We start from the raw sequence: 22,619 nt of genomic DNA on the forward strand, positions 1-22,619 counted from the left end.
TCTGTCAGAGGATCTGTACATGCCATCTTGAAGTGTACCTCTGGGGAAGTGTTGCAAGGGAACAGTGCTTTAAGGGGCTAAGTACAAGCCTTCCCTTTGGTGGCAGGTTTTGGATGCATGAACAGAGCAGTTACAGATCCCAAATAGCTTATTCATCAGGGAACTTTCTTGCCTTCCCTCCTTCATGCCCGTGATTTTAAATGGACTTTCCTTTCACTGGCAAGAGATGGAGGAGCTGTGCAAAATGAGACATCCAGCACTGCACCAGGGACTATTGCTCCCTTTTCTCCAGGCTCGTCACTGCTTATGAAGGAATATTTATATTAATTTAAATATAGAAGTATATCAATCTTTGAATAGCTTCTGTAGGCACTGCTTATACAAAGCATTTCAAACAACTAGAGACAAAAGAATTTCACAAAGGATTGGCTGCAGGACTGAAAAAAACACAGGTCCCTAAGCACCTGGAGAGCTTTTGGTTTCCCATTTCCTGCAGCTCTGGCAGCAAGCAGGTCAAATGCAGCAGAGAGTGGAGCACTGCGTAACTGTACACTGCCCTCAATCACCAGGCTGGAGAGCCCCTCAGCATTACGTGGGGCATGTCCCAGTCCCCTGGTCCTGTGTGCACACCACACATCTGCATGCCAGTGTGCCCACCTTGAAGGGAGCCCGCACTGAGAAAAAAACAGGCAAGTGTATGGGTAAGGCACTGAAAAATGATGTATGCAATGCTCTGCATTTGTGTGTCACATATGTGGCATGTATCACAAAGGCAACACGTCCTGAACAGAGTGTATTGTCAGGGCAGAAAAGCCCAAACATGATCTGAGCAAGGATAAATTACTGGATTAGATCTCTTTTATCTATGGGGTCACATTTCATAATGCCTATTCCTCTCACAAAACAAGTCCACTAAGCCTAGTAATGGACATAACCAATGTTTATTTGTATCGTAGTTAATGGCTATGCCTAAGTGCATTTACACAAAATCAAGGTGAAGAACCCAAGTATGTTCCGATGACTTTCAGGACTAGGGAGTCATTGCTGTTATGTTATTATCTGTTCACTACTATTTTCTTGCAGAATAGTCTCAGACAACATCCTCTAAATCAGGCCTGTGAAGCACAACAGATTTATGTCTGCTGAAAGAAAATACAGGGTACTCTGTTATTAATATGTAAAATCTGGAGATGAAGTCACATCTGTATGATGATCTATTTTGGTGGACCACATGTTCTTAAATGGCCTTGCTCTTTTAAACTATTAAGTCTGTCATAAATATTTGATGATGAACAAGCTTATAAAAGCTAAATGCAAAATATGAATAGAGGGAGAGCAAATGTGTGATTTAACTTTTAATTAATTACCAGCACCTTACACTAAAGCCCATCTTCTGTAAGAGTCAAAAATTAACAAATTTCTTCCTCACTGTAACCTGATCTGAATGATCAGCATTGCATTTATTTATATTTTTTAAAGGAAAAGGATAAATCGACTAGAAACAAGAGAACCAGAAAACAAGAAACAAGGTAGAACAGTCTGGTTTTATTACCATATGTAATCAAGAGCTTTTATTTCCTATCTCTCCTCCTTTTTCTTTTCCTTTCCTGCCTTTTTTATTTCTTTTACAACCGACATTAAGTTGTGAATCATATGTTAGGGGGATGTGGAAATGAAGGGAAACTGGTGACATCACAATACTTTACATCTTTACAACAAATGAAGAGTCTGAATTTTGCATCTATGAGTGTATAGCAAGGGTGGAAAGCAAAGGCACACATAGGTTCATGAACCCCTCAAAACAGAGGGTGGAAGAGAAGTGGGGTTGGGAAAGAATGAAACAGAAGACCCACCGAATACAAAATGAACATTTCAAGGTCAACCCAGTAACCGCGGTGTATGTTGTGAAGGCAGATCGCTGCCCAAGCTGTTGCCATGATTATCCATCTCTGTGTTTTGGGAGAATGTTTTGAGGGATAATATCAAGGGAACCCTGCTTCAGGGGTTGGAGCTTGGTAAAAAGGTATTGAGTTGGTTATTTCTTAAAAAAAATTACCTTGCTACCTACTGTTTTCAAAGGGTTCTCAGTCTGTTTTTATTAAAACAACAACATTGCTTTGGATACAGATCTATCTACTCCAGTCTGCATAGTTCACTACGGGTGAACAAAACTGTTTTATAAAAGAAGCCATGATGAAATGAAAGAACATGCAAGCACCCTTGTTACACACTTTGGTGTAGACCATCCAGACCTTATATATACTATCTATAAGCTAGTGGACTTAAAGTCTGTCTTTTCAATCATTCAGAAACAAAACCAAAACCCTGAAAAACAAATGGAAGTATAAAATTTTAAAAAAGAAATTGAAACAGAAACAACCACCTTACTCAAACATACTGTTCAGTAGATTATATATATATATATATATATATATATATAAAAAAAGCTTAGAAGCGATCCCCATCATTTTTCTACAGTATGTTGACACAGTTATTGTAACAGATTAAAAACACAGCTACGTTTTTGCATAAACTGAAAGACTGGAAAGGAACTTACACACCTGCGCACGCACACACACGCACACACCTGTGCGCACGCACACTCCCACATTAGCTACATGCACAGTCACACAAAAGAAACAAAGGAAAAAAAACCCCACATTTTTCCCCAAAGAAGTATATGCAGCATCCTTCTGGAGCAGCAGATAGCTACAGCAGGAGCCTGCCTGCCTGTCCTAGCTCCATATGCCCTGCATGCTGCAGGATGTGAGGCTGGGCTTTCTGCAGGGCTTGGCCCCTCTCACCAGTGCTGTCCCCAGCCAGGGGATGTACCAGCTCCATGGACAAGGGTGTTAAGTCATTTTCCTGCTGCCAGTGAGAATGATCTCCATGCTGACATGCTGTAAAGGGGGAGCGGGAGGTGGGGGAAGGCAGAACCCCCAGCATGGTGCCTTGGGAGCATCACCACCTGTGGGTGGTTTTGCGAGAAGACTTGGCACATCTAGAAAGTCAAATTTGGAGGGTATGGTGCTAGCCTAATTTCTTTAGGGATGTGGGGTTATGAAAAAAACCACCACATTCTTCTTTTAATGTCTTTACTCCAGTTTTTGAAGGGGCTTGGAGGAGGAAGGATCAATAAATATTTGCATTACTCAAAGGGGAAAAAGAAAAAGGTTTTACATACTACAGCTCACAAATATAAACAACTGAGGGTGTAAGGCACAAATTTACATGTGGAAGAAAACAGGCTATTCACAGATATATTCCCACGAAAAACCCGTGTGATAAGACCATAACTTATGCATGGTAACAGCCGGCATCATAGCTAGTTCACACTGTTTGAGGATTTTGTTTGCCGTCTCACATGCAAGGTGAAATGAGATGGCACATCACAAGCTGGTGCCTTCACAGAAAGTATTAGCTACTGACAAAGCCATGTTGATAGCAATGGTGCACAGATGTGCAGCTTTTAAGTTTCTCTTGCAGCTGCTTTAGAAGTTTTGAACTTGCGGTATTTGTTGCTGTCTTAGGTCAGAGGCCCAGCCAGCTAATTAGCTGAGAGACTTAAATAGATATCCCCTTTTTTTTTTTCAGCTAACCAGGCAGTCCAGGCACAAAGTTCAGAACTCCAGCTCCAACTTATCTAACTCAGTGAATTTCTTGGAAAAATAAAAGAGTTCTATTTCACGTTAAATAGGTATAACTTTCAAGGTACTTCTCTGAAAAACTGCTCAAGGGATGATAATGCAGGTCAGTTCCTTAGGAAAAACAAAAGTTGAACAATAAATGAGTTACTTGTGTTAACAGTCACATGTTATTCATTAAAAGAGAAGGGTAGCAGAAATCTATGACATAGTTTGCCCAAGCCGGCATTTCACTGCTATGACCAAATGACTGTAACACTGAAGGGCATCATTTTACAGTACCTGCTAGTGGTAAACCTCTTCCACTGTTAAGTCAGAGTTAGCTTTATCAATTGATTTTTTTTCTTTTTTTTCTTCCTTTTAAAAAAATTTTTTTTCTTTTTTTTTTTTTTTTTTTTTTTTTAACATTTGTGTGGTTTTTACATTTGTTTTGCTGTTCAGAGCACTCTTTCCCAGTTCAGGAATGCACTGTGCAGTTAGGGGCAGCGGGTGAAATGTCACAGTCATTTTCACCTGTGTGCTTTTGGCTCAATATTTTTGATGGAGGGTTAGTATTTTGACCAAAGAACTGGCAGGTTGTGGGGGTGAATCCTGCAATTGCAAACCTTCAACCATGGGTCATATGGCTCGGGTTTAAAAAAATATTCCACTTTTCCCAGAGAGCAGAAATCCAACATATCTTCAGCTTGCAACAACCATCTTCTCAGAGGAGTGAGTGATAACAGTTGCAGAACACTGGCTTTCAAGGGCAACTTCTGCTTAATTGCCATCCTCCTCCCACTCCCCCTCCCCCTCTGATTATGTACATGCATCGTTGGGCTTCATGGATGTGGAAAGCGGAGCAAAGGAAGGTTTAGAAGGTACGTCTGGCTTTAGCGAGGGTGTGCGTTTCAAGCCTGACCTCGTCAGTGAGTTGTAGGCAGTGAGACTTGGCTGCCGGGATACAGTCACAGCCTGTGCCTGAGCAACATGGACCTGTATGGAGTCCACTCGCTGCGGGGCCGGTGGTGGGTTGTCACCCCGGCTGAAGCTCTGATTGCGGGACAGGTGGGATGAGTTGGAGGAGTTAGTGTTGTTTCTTTTGAGGGTTGATGCCTGATGACTTCTCGTGAGTGAGTTTGTGGGGTAGCTTCTCTTGTAGTCCACATTGTAAGCAGAGGAGTGCATCTCCAGCCGCTTGCTCAGCCCGCTCTGTGACAGTGAGGTGCCTGGGGGCCCCAGGGAAGCCTCCCGCTGGGGAACTTTCGGTGGCATGCTGTCAAGATTTTCCACCAGGTTAACTCCATGGCTGGGGCTTTTGCTGCTGAGGTGGTCCTTGATAGTTTTGTATTCAAGGGTGGCATTCTGGTCCTCCACAGACATCTGAGCCCCATCGCTCATTTTTGGCTGGTCAACATACTCATGCTGATAGCCTTGCTGGGCTATGGGCAGGACTACAACACTGGGGATGTGGCTGGGAGAAGCCCTGAGTGGCAGGTCAGTTGGGATCACTGGTGAGTTCATTGAGGGGATATCTTTTGTGCAGGCATTGATGAGGTTCTGGTTTCTCTCCCATTCCCTACTGCCTCGTCTGGGCTTTCTCTTCTGCTGCAGGGTTGGGGTGGACTCAGGGGTTGGCAGGGCAGCCAGGTCCAGATGGTTCTGGTCAGCTTTGATTAGCATCTTGGCAGTGCTGCCTGGGGTAGCCAGCTTGCCATTGTGCATCAGAGGCGTGAGGATAGCTTCAGGCTTTGGCTCCTTGGACTGAGCATCCCCAAAGAGGCCACTGAGCTTGGAAACACTGCTCATGGAGCCACGGCGGGAGTGGGTCAGCTCCTCCTCCTTCCTCTGCACAACGGCCATGTCTCTGCGGCGGTGGTCGCAGATGCAGTACACTATGATTCCCGAAAAGACGGCTCCCATGACAAAAGCAAGAATAACAGCAATGGCCAACAGGGTGACTGGCACCAGCTGATCATGACCTTTCAGGTAACTCTCCCGAATCACTCCTGCAATAGACAGCATACAAAGGTTAAACAAACTAAAGACAAAAGAGGAGGACGGAGGTGGGGGAATTAACTACTTTATTCAAAGGTATGCCCCTGGGAGGTTGCTTTGTGTTTTGCAGGGTGATTTTGTTTATCAGCTTGTTCAAATTTGGAGACATACTCCACCTGCCAGCTACATTATCCATGTGCAGCCTTCAGCTTTCAGTACAGCTTTCAGGTCTGGAGCTGAAGACTACAAAGTTCAGAAGGCGAAAGGGAATTTACTTGCAGGATGAGTACAATTGTTTTGAAATCCTGGCCCTGGGCAATTCACACTGACTTCAGCAGGTTTTTTAGCTCTCCTCTGACATACTGGTCATTCCTCACCTTCCTCTTGCAGATTTTTCCTAGGCTAATACCATCTTATTTTTACTATGGTAATACATTGACATTCAAAAGCCTTTAAAAGGAGGAGAGGAGATAGAATCTTGGTGAATATCAGAGAAGTGTGTCTGACATTGTTTAAGGCTTCTTTCTCTGCTTTTCATTCTGTTATCTTTGTCATGTGTTTTTTAAGTTAGTGTCACATGCCTGGGTTTCAGAAGGATGCTTGAGTAACTATGAAAGAGCACAGTGTTGAAATTTATTGAGCTTGCTAGATGACTGTCCTTGCTACTTTAATTTTAAAAGCTCTCTCTTTTCTGAACACATTAATAGGTTGACCTCTGTGCTGAAGCTTATGCTTTCTGTTCTGAAAGACTTGACCTGGTGCCTCATCCTGTGTTCAGAGGTCACTGTCAAATCCTACTTAACCACCCAAGCACCCACTGTCTGAGGAGGCACCTTTGGCAGAGCACACCTCCTCCATCTAAGTGCCTAATGCAGCATTAATGAATACGCTGAATTTCCAAAGTAAGCTTTTTTCCTGATATGGGCACCATGCCAGCAGCACTAATGAAGCACAAGAAAAAAGCCTGTAATTTTTTTGTTGTTGTTGGTTTTTTTTTTTTTTTTTTTTTTTTTTTACTTTCTGGTTTTGTTCTTACTGATTACAAAGAGCAGACACAGTTTGACAAGGAACTGAAGGAACATCTCTCACACCTCTTCTTCCAGAGAGGGCCCAAGTGCCAGGGGATTAAAAGCTCCACATGCTCAAAGGAAATGTAATAGTTGTCGTTATTTCAGGAGAGACAGCAAGGCAGAAAATACAGCTCCAAGGCTCTCCTGAGACTTTATGAAGATACGAAACTTTCACATTGTTAATCAACTCCTAAAATAAGTTTTTTTCATGTTTTTGGCACAGAAGGTAATTACAATCAAGAATTAGAACCAAACTATGTTAAAAGAATATTAAAAAGTTTCCACTATCTCACAGAAGCCTTTGATAAGTATCCTGGCTAGATATAGTATTGTTCCCATTTTTCTGTCCCAAGTTAATTGCAGCATTTAGGTGGACAAGGGATATTTGCATACAAGAGATGAACTTTTTATTTAAAAGAAAAACAGCTCTTGAAATCATAAGCACCTGCATATGACATCACAGCTGGGTGCCACAGAAATTATTGTGCTGTGACAATACATAGGATTATGATTTCACAAGGAGAATAAATAGCAAGAGCAGACGATCACTTTAGAAAATAAGATCTGGAATTCACATAAATGTTCTAGTAGTAAAGTGTAAGGGCAGGAAAGTAAAACTCAGAAAACAATATATAATTACAAACAATCTTCAAATTAAGTGTTTCTAAGAGAACTCTATTTTAAAGCCCAGAAGCTTCTTCAGAGGCAGATTCTTGTATTCTTTGTCATCAGTACTTAACAAGCAGCAGTAAAACCTTATTCTGTAATTTAAATGCATGTACAAAATTTCTGTATGTAGAACAGTCTAATGGTTACAGCACAGTCAGCAGGAACTATATTTCATTGCAAAGGTGTTGGTCTCCTGTGATCCTTCACCTGCTGATATTTGCATCCTAGACTCTGCAGCATTTTGTGGCCAAACTTTTTATACTTGTAAAACTGTTTGCAATGATTGACTAGAGAATCAGATAGAGTCTGAAATGGATGGGAAGAATTAAGTTAAGAAAAGCTTCACATTAAAAAGTCTAATTTAGTGGATTTCTGTGCACAAACTTCTCAAGCTTGTCCCTTTGAGCACTTATCCAATTTATTTTGCATGGAAAAAACTCAAAGTCTCTGCTCAGTGCCTACCTAAGGCTGTAAGCACCTACAGTCAAAGCCCAAAAGCATGGGTTCATGACAGGAAAGTCATATCTTACTAACTTAATATTCTTCACTGAAAGGATGGTCAGTCATTGAAACAAGCTGTCTACGGAAGTGGTAGAATTATCATCCCTGAAAATGATCAAAAAGCATGTCAATGTGCTACCTAGGGACATGGTTTAGAAGAGATAGCAGTGGTGCTAGGTTAAAGGTTGAAGTTGATGATCTCAGAGGTCTTTTCCAACCTAAATTGTTCTGTGATACTAAAATTCTAATATTCTTTTACATATAGACTGGGAGCAAGAAGCTGTCGTGCAGCTTGTGGGAAGGGAAATGTGGTATTCCACATTTCCATATTTTTCCTCATCACAATTTTTGGTTGATGGTATGCTCAAAATGACTCAACCATGTACCCTGGCAGAAAAAAAAAGACCAACCATATAAAAATATTGGAATGTGTCAACATTCCAACACACAAAAATTGTGGGAAGACTACAGGGCATCGGGGATGATGTATGGCTTAAAATACTTGGTTTGTTCAGCTTAGAGGAGACCTCATTGCTACCTAAAATTTCCTCATGATTGGGAGTGGAGGGGGAAAATAGCTCTCACCTCTCTCAGCTATCTGGTGATAGGATGCAAGGGGAATACCTTAAAACTCATGTCCATGCCTGAAATTTCCTACTGGCTGAGCGAAACTTCAAGCTCTGCACTCCCAGTCTTCTTCTTTATGCTAAGTCCTACTCTGGGAGATAGCCTTAAGCACAAACCTGCATCACTGCATGAAAAAGCAACTTAAAATCTTCAGCTTTAGGTTACCAGTAGATATCAAAACATTAGCACTCACATTACAAAATTACTACACAGTCCAGACTGCATGACCCTTTGTGTTCATGAAAGGGGTAGCTGAAATGATGTTGTGCACACTGCAGGTGCTTTATATGCAGAAATTTATGAGTGTCTTAAAAAATCCTGATTCCAGCTATTTCCTCTTGAACTCAAACCCTCCTGATGTTTATTATGTTTCCTACACTAAAGGATATTTAACATTAGTGGCTTTTCTCTAGGCAGGCAGATCTTCTCTGGAAACAAAGTCAGTTTAATGATATAGTTTATTTCTGAACAGGGATCGCTTCCATGTGGCATTAGTCATGCAAAAAATCCCACTAACTTAAATGTAAATAAAATAAAAAGGGCAAGATTTGACCCTTCATCAATGTCCATGGAATAGATAAAAAGCTAAGTAATAAAAAAGTAGAAGAAATGCTCAGCATCCTATTGTCATGACCACAGGGTGGGTGGGGGTGGTCTGGAATTTAACATATCAGCCTATGGGCATGATAATTGCAGTAGTTGTCCATCAACTTGTCAAACCTTAACATCACCAGTAACTACCTGCAGGATGACTAAAGAAGTGTGTGATCCCGACAATGTCAAGTTTGAGGCAAACTGTTCATGTCACTTTACAGACTGCATTCTGTGTGCTTTTACTTATCCTGCAATTCTTAAAGAACATCACAGTCCACATGGCAAGTCCAGCATCCTTCACTTGCACTCATTGTTCAAGGAATTAAAATGAAGGAGAAAATAATTAAAAAAATGTAGGGTTTACATTTTTGAAAGGCAAATTTGGACTCCCAGCTTTGAGGAAATACATGTTATTTCAAAATCTTACAGATACTTATTATCTGACATATTTTTAAGACATCATGTACTGGAAAACTGGGCTGGCTGCATAGAACCAGTAAAATATGTCTGATATAAGTATCCCCATATTATATATATATTATTTAATTTAAAGAATATTATTCTATGTTAAATACTTTTAAAATATTATTCCTAGCACTTTCCTGTTTGTAATATATCATTTGCAAAAGTGAAAAGACATTGCTTATTTCATTTTATGTGGTCTGAATCCATACCCCTGACTATTTTCTCTAGTGCACTGAGACCTATTACTTTGGATAATGACAAACTATTCTTTTGAAAGAGATAGTTTTGACAGAATTATCTGTATTGACATTGTACTCCAGAGTTGTGTGGTGGTAAAAATATAAGTAAACCTGAAAATGTTACAAAGAAATAGATGACATCAAATATTTGCACATTCAAGGATGAGATCTTGCATGTTGTGTCACTAATGCCACAAACATACTGACATTTACTGACCTCCCTGGACTCTTCCTTTTAAGTCAAGCTCTCTCCCTTACAAATCACAGCTGGGCTTACAAGTTCAGGGTCCTCCTACATGTGATGTAATAATATTGCTGGCTACTAAAAGAGCCAGTCTAGTCACCAGATATTCTCCCTTTTCCATGGCTATTCTGATTCCCATAGACAACTTGATCCTTCCTCCTCCATTAACTTTCTGTAATTTTATCCCATGTCTTTTTGTCTGCATCTCCTAACATTGCCATTCATTTTCTCAGTCAGTATACCCTGCACTGTAACAGTCTGGAACATGCAAAATCACTTCTTCTTACTCATCTAATGAGAGAGAAGACCTGATATGGTATTGTGTTATACTGCTATGCATAATTGATTCCTTCTTCCAGCAGAGCTTCTAGGTAAGGTACACAGTTTGGGCTAGCTGGTTGGTTAAGAGGACATTTAGAAAAACGTTTCCAGACCTTGAAAGTGATTCAACTCTGAAATGAGCTAGGACATGTATAAATTCCGTGAGTAGAGCATTGATGTAGCTAGAGGTAGTTGTTAATAATGAGCAAGGAGATATTACATTTTGTGTCAGTAATACATATACTATTGTTAAAGTTATGGAAGATGGGAAAAGCAGAATTGTGATATGTCTCTGGGTAAAAATAAAACAGAAAAGACCAGGGGTTATGCAAAGATATAGCTCTCCTGTATGCTAGATTATCATAAGCAGGAAAGTGAGGCTCCCTCTTTTCACCAATTAACAAAAGTATTCAGGCTTTTGGACAGTATGTATGCTAAAAAAACCAAGTTAAAAAGCAAGATGTGCATCAAAATGCTGATGAAGCTATTCTGGAGATGCTCTGCTCCTTCTAATTCTAATAGGAAAGAAATTCCAAGGGCAGAAATATAATTAAAATGAAAATATCACAAAGGGATTAAGTTCATTCTAAGGAATACATGGCATGAACATAACTGAGTAAGAATAATGAATCTCAACACAAAAAACTTCATTAAAGGAGGATAGATAAGGGAAGACTGAACTATTTATTCCTTTTCCTGCTGCTATTAAAAAAAAAAATCCCCACTCTGATCTGTAATCAGGAATGTAACAAAGTTAGGGAGTAAGTGTTGACCATGATAGAGAAAAGAGGTAAACCTACTTAGATACTAGACATTTTTAAATTATCTTAAAGAATTTGTCCCCAACTGCTTAAGGAGCTAGCCAAAGCAATTTTTAGACATTGTATGGTATTTTGGACAACACTGGAGGAAGTACAAGCAAAAAGAGCTCTGGAAAAGGACAAGTGTATTATGTGCCTTTGAGAATAGCCAAAGGGGGGATCCAACAAAACACAGACCTACCAGTGCAATCTTTCAAAGGGAGGTGACACTAGAACAAGTAATAAACCAATCAATTTTATGAGCACTCAAAGAAAAAAGTAACTAAAAAGGAAAAGAAAAAAGCAAAGCAAATTTTCCAATAGTAAATTACGTTAAACCAGACAAACTTCCTCTCTTGGTGGGATAAACGGTTTACTTTTTGTGAGGAAGGAGTAAGTATGATAGCCCTTGACTTCTCTAAAGCCTTTGACTTATCTTTTCAGAAGTAAATGAAAGTGAGCTAAAACCTGCTAAAAAGCTGCAGTTGAAAAGTACTGATCAAAAGTCTCCCTGGAAAGAGATCTGAAGTAAGGTGTCTGTCTCAGGAGAACAGCAATTAACAGGCATTTGCAGAAAGGAGACCTCGACTCCAGCAAAAGCTCTGTGTCCTTTTAGCGTGTACAGCGTAAAAAAGAAACATCTCATGACGAAGCCTAAATTTCCTTGTCTCACCTGTGATCCCTGTGTGACATGAATGGCAGGACATCAAGGAAAGCCCCAGAGTCACATTCCTTTCAGTCTAAGTTCTGGTGTATGCTTTGCAGTTTCAGTACAAACTGAAATTCCAGCTTATAACCCTCACAACTCATTAATAATGAAAACAAGCAGCAAATTACTCCCCAGTTTGAATAGTTTGATGACTTTTAGTGATACAAGGGTTTGGATGCTGCCCTCTTCCACAAGCAGGCTGAAGCTGGTGAGGATAAATCACGGGACAGACAGTGATACCTGGTCTGCCACTGCAAGTTCCTGTGTGTGAATAACAGCTACCTGTTCTGAAAAGTAACATCTTTCAGTCAGAGCACTGAAGTTTGCTGCAGTGTGAAGACAAATAAATGATTTATGGCTGGCATTAGTGTGCCCTGGGCAATGGGAAGACCACATGCCACATGCACCACAATTGCTCTGTGATCAGATCCACAGGGAGCTGTCATTGTCGGTCTTTCCAAAGTTGCCTGCAACAGTTGCTAAAGTAATAACCCAAAATGCTGACACACATGAAACTTGAAACACCAAAGTGGGACATGACAAATGATGTTTTGGAAGGGAAATGAGGGAATAACTATCAGGAAATAAGGTAATATTTATCTCCAGATCACACACTAAGAGCAGTTAAGGCATGAGTGTCATTGTTGTGTTAAATGCCACCTCTCTAGCTAAATGGGAATAAGCCCATGTCCATCTCCAACAGCTACAAAATTACTTGAGACTTTCCACTGAACAAGCCATTGTTCCAGAAAAGTGCAATGATTTCTTTACTATTGTTATCTAAGGGGAAAACTCAGCAGTTAATTTCATTCTTCAGTGCAAGCTTCTCTGTAGGATGTACATCTCCCTCACATTAGATGTGCAAGAAACTCTGGTGAAAAACTTCATTATGAATGGAGGTTTTTATGGGCTTCAGAATATCTTTTTAAAATACCACTGAATAGGTTTTCAACATGTGTCTCCAGGTGTTAGAAATGTGTTTACAGGTAGTCTCATGATGCAAAAAGACTATTTTGGACTGGAAAATCCCTGCAGGTATTAACAAGCTTTCTTCCTCTATTTTAACTAGCGGTAATAATTAAAAAAAAACAACAAACAAACAACCCACAACGCCAGAAAACAACCAAACAAAAAAATCTCCAGACAAATTTAGACTGAACTCTGAGATTTCGGTGTCAGAAAAACAGAGGAATGATCAAAGTCTAACATGCACTTCTGAGATCTTATCTCATGTTTTCCTGAAGGAATAATTTAAAGATTTGATATAAACTAACCACATTATTATCCCAATGATTTGGTGTTTGCTGCTTTAATGGAATTGCTTGTTGAAAACAATGAGAACACTTTTTCTTCATCTTTGTTCTGGCTGCCAGTAATCATTGTGCTGACTCAGTGCAATACTACCCAGTACCCATTTTTCTGGACTCTTGGTGTCACCAGCTAGAAAAAAACCCAGCCCAAACATTCATAGTTAAAGCTGCTAGAAAATGCTTTCCCCAGGCTTCCCTCTCAGTAAAGCTGTATAGTTGACTCGTAAAGGTCTACAAATCTTAAGTTTTGCGTGACTGTGTTGAGAAAAGCAAGCCATCTACTCTTATACTCTACCCTAGGGCTCTCAAAGCCAGCTGCCTGAGCTAGTAGTCTGAGGTATCCAGCAAGGAAAAAGAGGGTGCATGAAATTGGAAAGAGAATGAATTTGTTAAAGAAAAACCCTTCAGTTACAAGAAGCCTGGGGATCATTGGAGGTATGAGAAGAAATCATACTTCAGAACTATGAAAAAAGAATCAATAAATAATGTGACTGAAGTAACCTGCAAAAATGGCTTGAAAACTACCTAAGCAATCTGATCAGCTCTAGTGTCCTATGTTAGGGTTTTCTGTCCCCTTATCAGACCTATTTCAGAAACAATCCCTCCAGGACAAGTTTATCAGCTGATCTTTAACAGTGGTTTAATTTCTCCTTTCAGCTGGTACATGATTTTATCATTTCTCTCCACCTTCCATGCATGACTACCAACATGACTCTCTATAGAAAAAAGATGGTTGTAACTTACAAAAGGAGGGGAGATCAACATGTCCATATGATATATCTTGTGACTCTTAAAGCAACATTTTAATAATGGATTTCAATTATCTGGTTTTAGTTTGATTTGAGCCTGCAGTCCAATTTTTCTGCACGCTACAGTGGCCATATAAAATTCACGCCATGGCCTTGTGAATTCACACTTGTGAATTTTGAAACAAGGGATTATTACAGATGGAAATCACAAAACCTGTACCAGAAAATTCAGGCTCAGACAATTTCCACCCCCAGTGAAGTGAAGGAGAGACAAGACTGAAAAAGACTGGAATAGGAAGTTCTTAAAGCTTTTTAAATTGTGTTACGTCTGAGCAGTATCTCTGTAAATGAACCAGTTAAGTTTGCAGGTATGGGAGAAGGTTTGTCTGACACAACCTCCATGAAAGTCATTACAGTCCTGAAGCCAGGCCTATTTTGTTTGTCCCAGAGGCTAAGCTCAGGGCCAGGTCTTGCACTAGAAAGCATTTTACAACCTCTCTCCCACTGGCAGGTGGTATGCAGTGGCTGATCACTTTGAACTTTCTGGATTTCAGTATTTTCCTTCACCTCTCACCCTTTCCTGGTGATTGGTGATAATTTTAGATGCCTCTGCATGATGGGGAATAAGCAGACATATCAGGTCGCTTAAAAAAAAACATAAAACACAGGCATTCACAGTATTTAACAACAAGATGTACAAAATCCAAATGTCAAGGAAAATTAATTCTTTTGTAGCTTGTCTCAGCAGACACAAACTTTATGCTGCTTTGCATCTTAAAACACAAATTTCCTTTAAAGTCTGCAGCATTTCCTCTAATGACATAAAAAAAGCTCAGTGCACATTCTGGATCCTTTCTAGTATGCCTGGGATAAGCTTAAACATATACAGCTGCTCTTTATTAGCTTACTTCAGGGGATCTTTCACAGCTGTGTTAAAATAGATTTACATATGTTTGGCTGAATATGCATGATTTCAGGGCTCCAGAGAAGTTGTTGTAGCCTGCAAAGTGAATCTCTCATCTTCACAGCTCCCATTTCACTGCAAGGAGCTCCTCTGATGGCACAGAACAAGTGTTGGGTGTTTCTTTTTTTTCAGTTTTTTTTTTTCTTTTCCTGATGCAGGCATTATGTATTCTGAGCAGCCCAGTGCCTTTCTGGAAGAAGTTTTATGAATAGTGTCAAGGAAAAAGAAGCTGTCACTGAGAAATTCTGTGGCTTTTCCTCTCCTTTTATACAGCCTATTTTGAACTATGGCCTTTCTGCACAACAGGGAAAAGTGAAGTTTGCAGAATGTCAACCTAAGCAGCTCTGCTTAGCAGGCTGAAGCTCAAAACAGCCTTATGGTAGAATTCGAGTTAAATTTCAAACACTGCACATAATCTAAAAGCAAAAATAGTTTCCTCATCAACTCTGATCTTATTTAAAGACACAAAAATGCAAATGCCAATTTTGAGCTAATAGGGCAACTGAACACATCACAACTGAACTAACAAAGGAGTTACCTATTAAATATTCAAAGACAAATAGTAAGACAATAAATAGTGAGACCCTATATCTCCTATTCTCCAAGGCTCCTGGAAATTATAACTAAATTTTTGAACAACTGTGTGACCAAGGCAACAGTGTTTATTCATGCACACAGACTGTATTTCTTAGAAACAGTCCTTCTACCCACAGCTGGGCTGGGCTGGTGCATGCTAGAAACGTGGCTGAACCTTGTTAGCTCTGCCTTTACACAGAAGAAGGATGAAACCTCTTCTGTGATTAAAATGCCATCACTGTAAATTGCATGACAGAAAACAAACACAGTGGATTAGCTCTTTACTTCTCCTACACTATTGAACAGAGCAGGTGTAGCCAAAAGGCCTGGACTTAAAACATGCCCCTGCCAGGGATACTGAGAAGACTGCTTCTTCCAGAAGAATTTGCTGGGCTGCTAAAAAAATAGATTATACATGTCTGATATTAGGTTTGCCATTTCCCTTTGTATTGCAGTACCATTGCCTCACCTGCCTTTGAATACTTTGAGTGGGGTTGTGATGAGTTTGAAATACAGGCTGTAACAGTCAGCAAGACTAATTTTACTGCTAGTTCTTCGATATCTCACAACTCTTCAAGTATAACTATCAGAACCTTTCTTTCCTCTGTTACATTAATTCAAGTATACCCAGTAAAACAAATGTAGTTGCTCCAGCCATATCCTGAGGTAAAACACAGCATTTCCCTTATGGATTTGGTGCCCAGATGCTGCTGTGGTCTCACTTAGTTTTCTATCTCCAGTGATACCTTCTTTAAAGCATTTTTCTCTCTTATTTATAGTTCTCTGCTTTTTTTTAAACCTAATTCTTTTTAGCACCTCCCTACCTTGCAGAAGCTGGATTAATGTGTGTACATTTATACTTTATTGCCATAACTTCATTGAATGTTTCCTGTGTAAATTTTTTAACATGCTCAGTAATTACTATGGCCAATCTCTTCTCTGGATGAGGTGAACCTGTAGCTTCATCTCACTGGACATACATTGGCAAGTAGGTACCTGCCCCAGCTCTAGTAAAGCTGTCCTGAGTCCAGCAGTAATGTACCCAGAACAGTGTGGGCAAACAAGTGTCCTCTCCAACATACATTCAAATCCCATGCAGACACCCTCTCGATTGTCCAGCAGCAGGCCAGGTAGACATACCTGTCTGCTTTACCAAACATCTCACAAACAGCAGTGTTGCTGCTGCAAATAACAACTCCCCCAACCTTGCAATTAGGTGTGCTACTGAGTCAAATTTTACTTTTCTGGATTTACTGCAGTCATTTGTCCACTTCCTGCTCACACTCTTACTTTAACCCAGCATTTTCCAGTGCTGCAGGAAAAACACGGAGCTTACACAGCTAGTTAGTCAACATGAAGGTAGCTCCTGCAACAAGGAACATGACTGGCTTTTTCACTTTTGTAGACTAGCTCTCAAGAAATGTTTACTGATCAACAGATATACAAACTTCCATATAAGAGGTTAAAGCCTAATTTATTTTCCTAGCATTGGAACCATATCAATTTTTATCATGATCTCTTTTCACTTGGGGACATATAACACAGTGTAGGTGAGATCAAACCTTTCAGGGAAGCACTACTGATGTTATCAAGTTATCTTGCCATGAGCAAGTAGAGATAAACTGTATTGTTTTTCTAGGTCTTGATGATGGGTATATGAAAGTAGCTGCTGATTTGATATTAGTAGTTTAGTTCAATGAGAGTGAACTACACACTGAGATATGAAAAAACCCCTGTGTACACAAAATTAATTGGTCTTACTGGTTGACTGCCTCCAGGACATTGTCTGTTGCTGGTCATATTTAGACAAAAAACATGAAGTGCTGCAAAACTGTAAGACTTCTTTAACACATTGAATAGGGACTCCAGTTTTGTAGAGATAAAGCTGAATGCTGTCTGCAAAAAAAAGAGCAGTGCTTTTTATGTTCCTTGTTACGAGCCATGATTGCACAAACTTCTGCAGAGGCTGTGGTGAATGCAGGAGGTTCAGTGTGCACAGCAGGCAGAAGAAGGGACAGAGCAAACTCCTGCACTGTGCCCTCCTTTGAGAGGCTTTGACTGGGACTCAATCAGCAATGAATGCACAAGGAGAATTGCTGAGCTGTTTGATGGGAGCTATGAGCTGGTAGCAGAAATAAATTTCTCCAGTGCTGGCCATGGCCTCAAAGTCACCACCGATGGCCTTTTCTGCACCACTTGGTAAGACCACTTCTGTGAGCATGCTTAAAAAACAGTGGTACTCAATGTCCACCCAACACCGTGGCTTCTGTTTTACTCACCCTGCTTGCTTGCAAACAGGAACTCAGTATTTATTTAAGAATAAGAATTTACTGATTTAAAGAATAAGAAAACATCAAGAACATATGTGCTCCTCAAAGGACTTTTGTAATTATTTTTGTAAAGGCTTTGGTCAGGTGTTTCTGCACATGCTTAAATTCTCTGTTTGTGTGGTACTGTTTATATTCAGCAACTGCAGATCTTTCAGGCTTTCCAAAAATACCCCTCTGTTTCTTTCTACAAGGACATGATAGTGGATAGGAGTAGCTTTGTAGATCTTCGAAAATGTGCCTGCTTTCTCCCAGCTGCCTTTTCTTTTTGTATCACAGCTGCTCTTTTATTTCCTATCACAATTGTGGGTAAGATCGGATGGAACATGAACAAGATAGCATATTATTGACAGCATGCAGCTGGTGTTATTTTCCAATTAAAATATCCTTGATGGGCATATGAAAGAACTATGTAGTTTATGCCCAGTTGTGACAATGCTATCAAGCTGGCCCCTCAGCTGAGATTTTATTTCACAGAAGATAAGCAATCTTTGGTTGCTAGTAGAAGAACAACAATTTAATATCCTGGCCAACACAAAATTGGTGATGAATATGCTATTAGCCATTTCCAAATGTCTGCTGTATTTTATAGCTGTGCCAGAAATTCTTCTTAATGCTTCCTGAGCAACTACTCTATAAACTGCCCTAAGCCCTTCTAATGCCAATGGAGCTGTTAAAATCTACTTGAGCAGGGACCCTGACTTACTCTGCTCTGCTGGGGCAGGGAGAGCTATCAGACTATCAGCTGGTGGTTTAAGAACACCAATGCTCAGTGTACACAGAGCTGTTTGTGTATTTAGTTGCCTGTGGCAAGTCTCTTCTGGGCATGAGGGACTGAGATTTTAAAAAACCTTACAGTTTTGCCAACAAAACTACTTTTCTCTCACAGTGATGTTAAGATGCACATTTTTGATACAATGGTAAATTTGCAGTCTCTGCTTCAAAACTTCTCAATAAAGTACCCTTAAGACACATTCTTGTAATATGAGAATAACAACATGTCTTTTCCCTATCCTCTCTCTCAGCCACTGGTGAAATCTTAGAGTACATGATTAAAGTCTAGCAAAAGTAGTAGCAATGGTTACCAGACAGCAGAGACTACAGTGCCTCACTAAATGACTATTAAAGAGTTCAAAGGAACACCTCCCTAAACACCTGACTAAATAAAGGAAATACAGAAGAACAACTTCTTTCCAAACACAATGACATTTATGATCTGTATTTAATGTTCAAAAAAAATGAGATTGCAAAACCTAAATTATGCCTTCTCCAGGTTTTTCATTTTTTAATTAACTACATACTGTTGATCAGTAAGCAGCAGCCCATGCTGACACAAGGAATTAAGTGTGCTTATTTTACAGTCAAAGAAAATTAAGAAAAATGGAAAAGTTATCTGGAATCCCTCCTATATAATTAAAGAGATATTGATAACCATTAAATAAAAGTTAATGAATATGAGAAAAATGTACATGGTATTTTTTACAGGGCAGGTAATTAGACGCTTGACAGTTTACAGACCATATTAGCAGTGCTCTGAACCAGGACTGTCAATGTTTAGGTCATTGTAAAATTACTACATCACATCTGAACTATTAATTAATACAGTAATTGAAACTAGGCACATCTTATATGAGAAAAATGAATTATTCAAATATCTTTAACAGCATATTGACATTTTAATTGTACACCAGCATTAACAAAACTAAAAGGCGCTTTAAATATCTTTCAGCTATTAGATTTTTTGCTATTAAATCCCTTTGAATGTCAAACCAGTTTCAGAAATCTCTTGTTTACAGGGTTGGGCTGTCCTCCCAATTCAGCATCTTTATTTAGCACAACATCTCCTTATAATCAATATAAACACCACAGAAATGAAACTGGGTAACCTGTCCACCAGCTATGCCTTGCTATTTCTAGATAGAGTAGTGGCTCTGTGGAGCAAGCACACCCTACAGCGAATTCCCAGTTCTTGGTAAATATGTCAGTGCTTCAAAGGTCAAACAAGAGCATGAGGCAGTCTGTGTTCCTCCACTGAGCCATCATCACTGGGTGACAGTGGATGAATGCAGCTGGGATCTGGTCCACCACACAATAGCTCTAGTGCCCTGAACCCTGAGCAGCTGCCTTGACAAATTAGATGTGGCCTCTTGTATTGAAAAAGCACATTAGGGTCTTGAGGCAATGACAGTTTTTCCCTCTTTTAGTAAGACAAGCCTCTACAGCTCATTGCAGCCTGGAAATGGATAGCCTGACTTGAAATCTATGCAGGTGGACAGTTACGGGTCAAGGATACCTGCTGTTTCCAGAAGCCACATTTGATAACATCTATTTTAAACTTCACCATTATTTTATTTGTAGGATCTAATGTGGAAGCTCTGTTTTCATAACCAGATCAATACAACCTCTTCTCTTACCAGTGATGTAATTTTCTTTTTCGATACTAAACAGCAAATGGCTTTTGCTTCTAGTCTTGCCACTCAATGTTTCCACTTCTGCTAGTTAAATCTGAAATCTGTATTGTTAGTGAAATGCAGAAATGTTTTGAATTCTGAAAATGTTAAGTGAGTGTCAGTGCTAAAGTATAGGCATTTCTTTAAGTGTGGTACAGGCAGTTGGTGTGTGCTGGAATATACCCCACCATTATCTTGATTTCCTCATCCTTGCCTGTCTTTTGCAGTTAAATCTGTTCCTTTCCTTTCCACTTTCAGATGGCCACTATAGGAAATCTGTGACTAAATGAGCTGGAGCTTTCTTTACATAAGGTTTGAAATGCAGACTTAGTCACAAAGAAGGCATACTAAATCACTGCCCCATACTCTATAATAACCCCTTGTTTGACTAAAATTGGCTTAAAGATGTGGCCCTGCTCAGGGATTTAGCTCCTGACATCTTTTCTAAATGCCTTGTCTCTGCTCCGTCTCTTCACTCTTGTTCTCAGAGAAACTTACTAAAATATCATAAAAACAAGTCTGAAGAAACTCTGCTGTCAGAAACATCCTTCTAGCATTCTTCTTTCATGAATTTTATATACAATTTCCATTTTATTAATTAGCATCTACTTTACTACTGTCACTGTTTGAACTTGAGGATGTAATCTGAGATAATTAGCTGTCTCTAGCCATGGGAACAGACAGCTCATACATGCAAGACAGAAGAAGGATCAGTGTCATTTCTCTGGACAAGTCTGGTGTGTTCCCTTAATCCTTACTGCACAGCCCTCCTGCTGCATGTCACAGGACACCAGCCATTCCAGTGTGGTGAGCTCATCAATCTTCTGGTGTGTTTGTGAGTTATTAGCCTGGTCTAGTGACTCAGGTGTCTGGCCACTAAAAACTATACTGGGAAATTTGGTCCCATTCAAATGCTAACAATGGCTTTCAGGTGTTTATTTGATATCGTGCTGAAACAGTGCCCCACAGTAGGTATGCTGGGATTAGTTTATGAGACATCCAGCTCCTGGACAAGTTGTTTATTAGAGGCATTTTAGGCAAATATAGGGTTAGTTGTTCTAAAAGAATTTTTTTTTTTTTTTTATAAATTCCAACCAAGCAACCAGCATATAAATAAGGCCTCCCTCTGGAAACAGGGATGTTTACAGTAAACTGATGCTGATTTACTTAAGAACATTTCAGAAAAAAATCTACAGAGCTTTGTTTAGCATAGACCCATCCAACCAACCTCTGTTTTCATCCTAATGAGAAGTCAGTACATTTTAATCTAGATGTAGCTTTATACAAGTTTAAATGAACTAAGCCCTGCGTCGTGCTGTCTAGGCAAAACAACTTTCAGAAACACTACAACTCTGTAACTACACCTCTCACCCTAAATCTCATCCAAATGCTACAGAACCACAAATAGAATCAGAGCAAATTCTCTACTCCCTTTCTCACAACTTAATAGACTCTGGGCAGAAAACTTAAAAGTATAGTAAAAGAAGGATCTGGTCTGATTCAATCTTCATTGTTTCCTCAGCATTTGAAACTTAGTGATCTGCAAGGTACTTGTAACTGTTTTATATTTGTACATACAATGGTTTGAGATACGGGAAAGAATAGCAGTGTTTGCATAGTTTCCCCACAGATGCACATGCTTTGGGTGAATACATCTCTTCCCAATCCCATCCAGGCAGAACTGTCTATGGTGCAACTCCTCCCACTGGCCTTACACTTGTATTAGTATCAATCAGTTCCTTCTGACAGTGTCAGGACAATGGCACTGATGAAATACTGAGTATTTGCTTCACCTCCACACATTGAAAGTCTAAGCCCTTCCATTCAGACTTGCAAACACTGACTCAAAACCTAAGTTTTGACACATTATTGTGCCACTTCAATTCCTAATTTCCTCATCTGATTTATTATATAATGCCAACAACATCATAACATTCCTCTATTTTCTCTGATATAGAAACTGTTTTGAACCTTCTAGATCCTTGTACATATTAGCATATAACAGTATTTTTGTGTAAAAACATACTCTTCAAAATGTACTTCTCAATGCAAAACTCAGCTCTCCTGTGATGAATATTAATTGTTTAATTTATGCAAAAAAAAATTCCGAAGTTTTGTTTTGTCACAGATTTTTTCCCCACTCATTTCATGTCTACTTGTAAAGTATCTTGTTATATCAGCACTTTACATTCTTTATCATAACTGTACCTGAAGTTTCTTATAATTTTGTCTCACTGCAGCAGAATCTGCCTGAACATTTGCAGACTCTCCAGAGACAAGCATTGTCAGCACTTGGCAAGTCTTTCAAGCAGCGATAATCACAGTAAAATTTAGTAACACTGCCACTTGTATACAATATGAAATATCTTCTGGAGGCAAGTTT

The 22,619-nt window shown here is 39.6% G+C and overlaps 1 protein-coding gene and 1 long non-coding RNA gene across 6 annotated transcripts in view; one reads left to right on the forward strand and one right to left on the reverse strand.

The window, feature by feature from the left end:
• Window positions 1-1,525: 1,525 nt before the first annotated feature.
• Window positions 1,526-22,619, reverse strand: part of SEMA6A (semaphorin 6A) — a 128,986-nt gene continuing 107,892 nt past the window's right edge. For all 4 annotated transcript variants that reach the window (XM_068176438.1, XM_068176437.1, XM_068176435.1 and 1 more), the window contains one exon: window positions 1,526-5,632. In XM_068176438.1, coding sequence (XP_068032539.1) covers window positions 4,443-5,632 — 1,190 coding nt within the window. In that variant the 3' untranslated portion in view covers window positions 1,526-4,442. The remainder of the gene's footprint in view (window positions 5,633-22,619) is intronic.
• Window positions 5,477-19,044, forward strand: LOC137464884 (uncharacterized). Of its 2 annotated transcripts, XR_010994465.1 has the most exons (6): window positions 5,477-5,612; window positions 5,752-5,907; window positions 6,329-6,523; window positions 6,725-6,917; window positions 10,264-10,401; window positions 17,337-19,044. It is a non-coding gene; the product is annotated as an uncharacterized lncRNA (long non-coding RNA). The 2 variants fall into 2 exon arrangements; XR_010994466.1 differs by lacking the exon at window positions 10,264-10,401.

The sequence above is a fragment of the Anomalospiza imberbis genome, chromosome Z (assembly GCF_031753505.1).
Source record: "Anomalospiza imberbis isolate Cuckoo-Finch-1a 21T00152 chromosome Z, ASM3175350v1, whole genome shotgun sequence".
NCBI lineage: Eukaryota > Metazoa > Chordata > Aves > Passeriformes > Viduidae > Anomalospiza > Anomalospiza imberbis.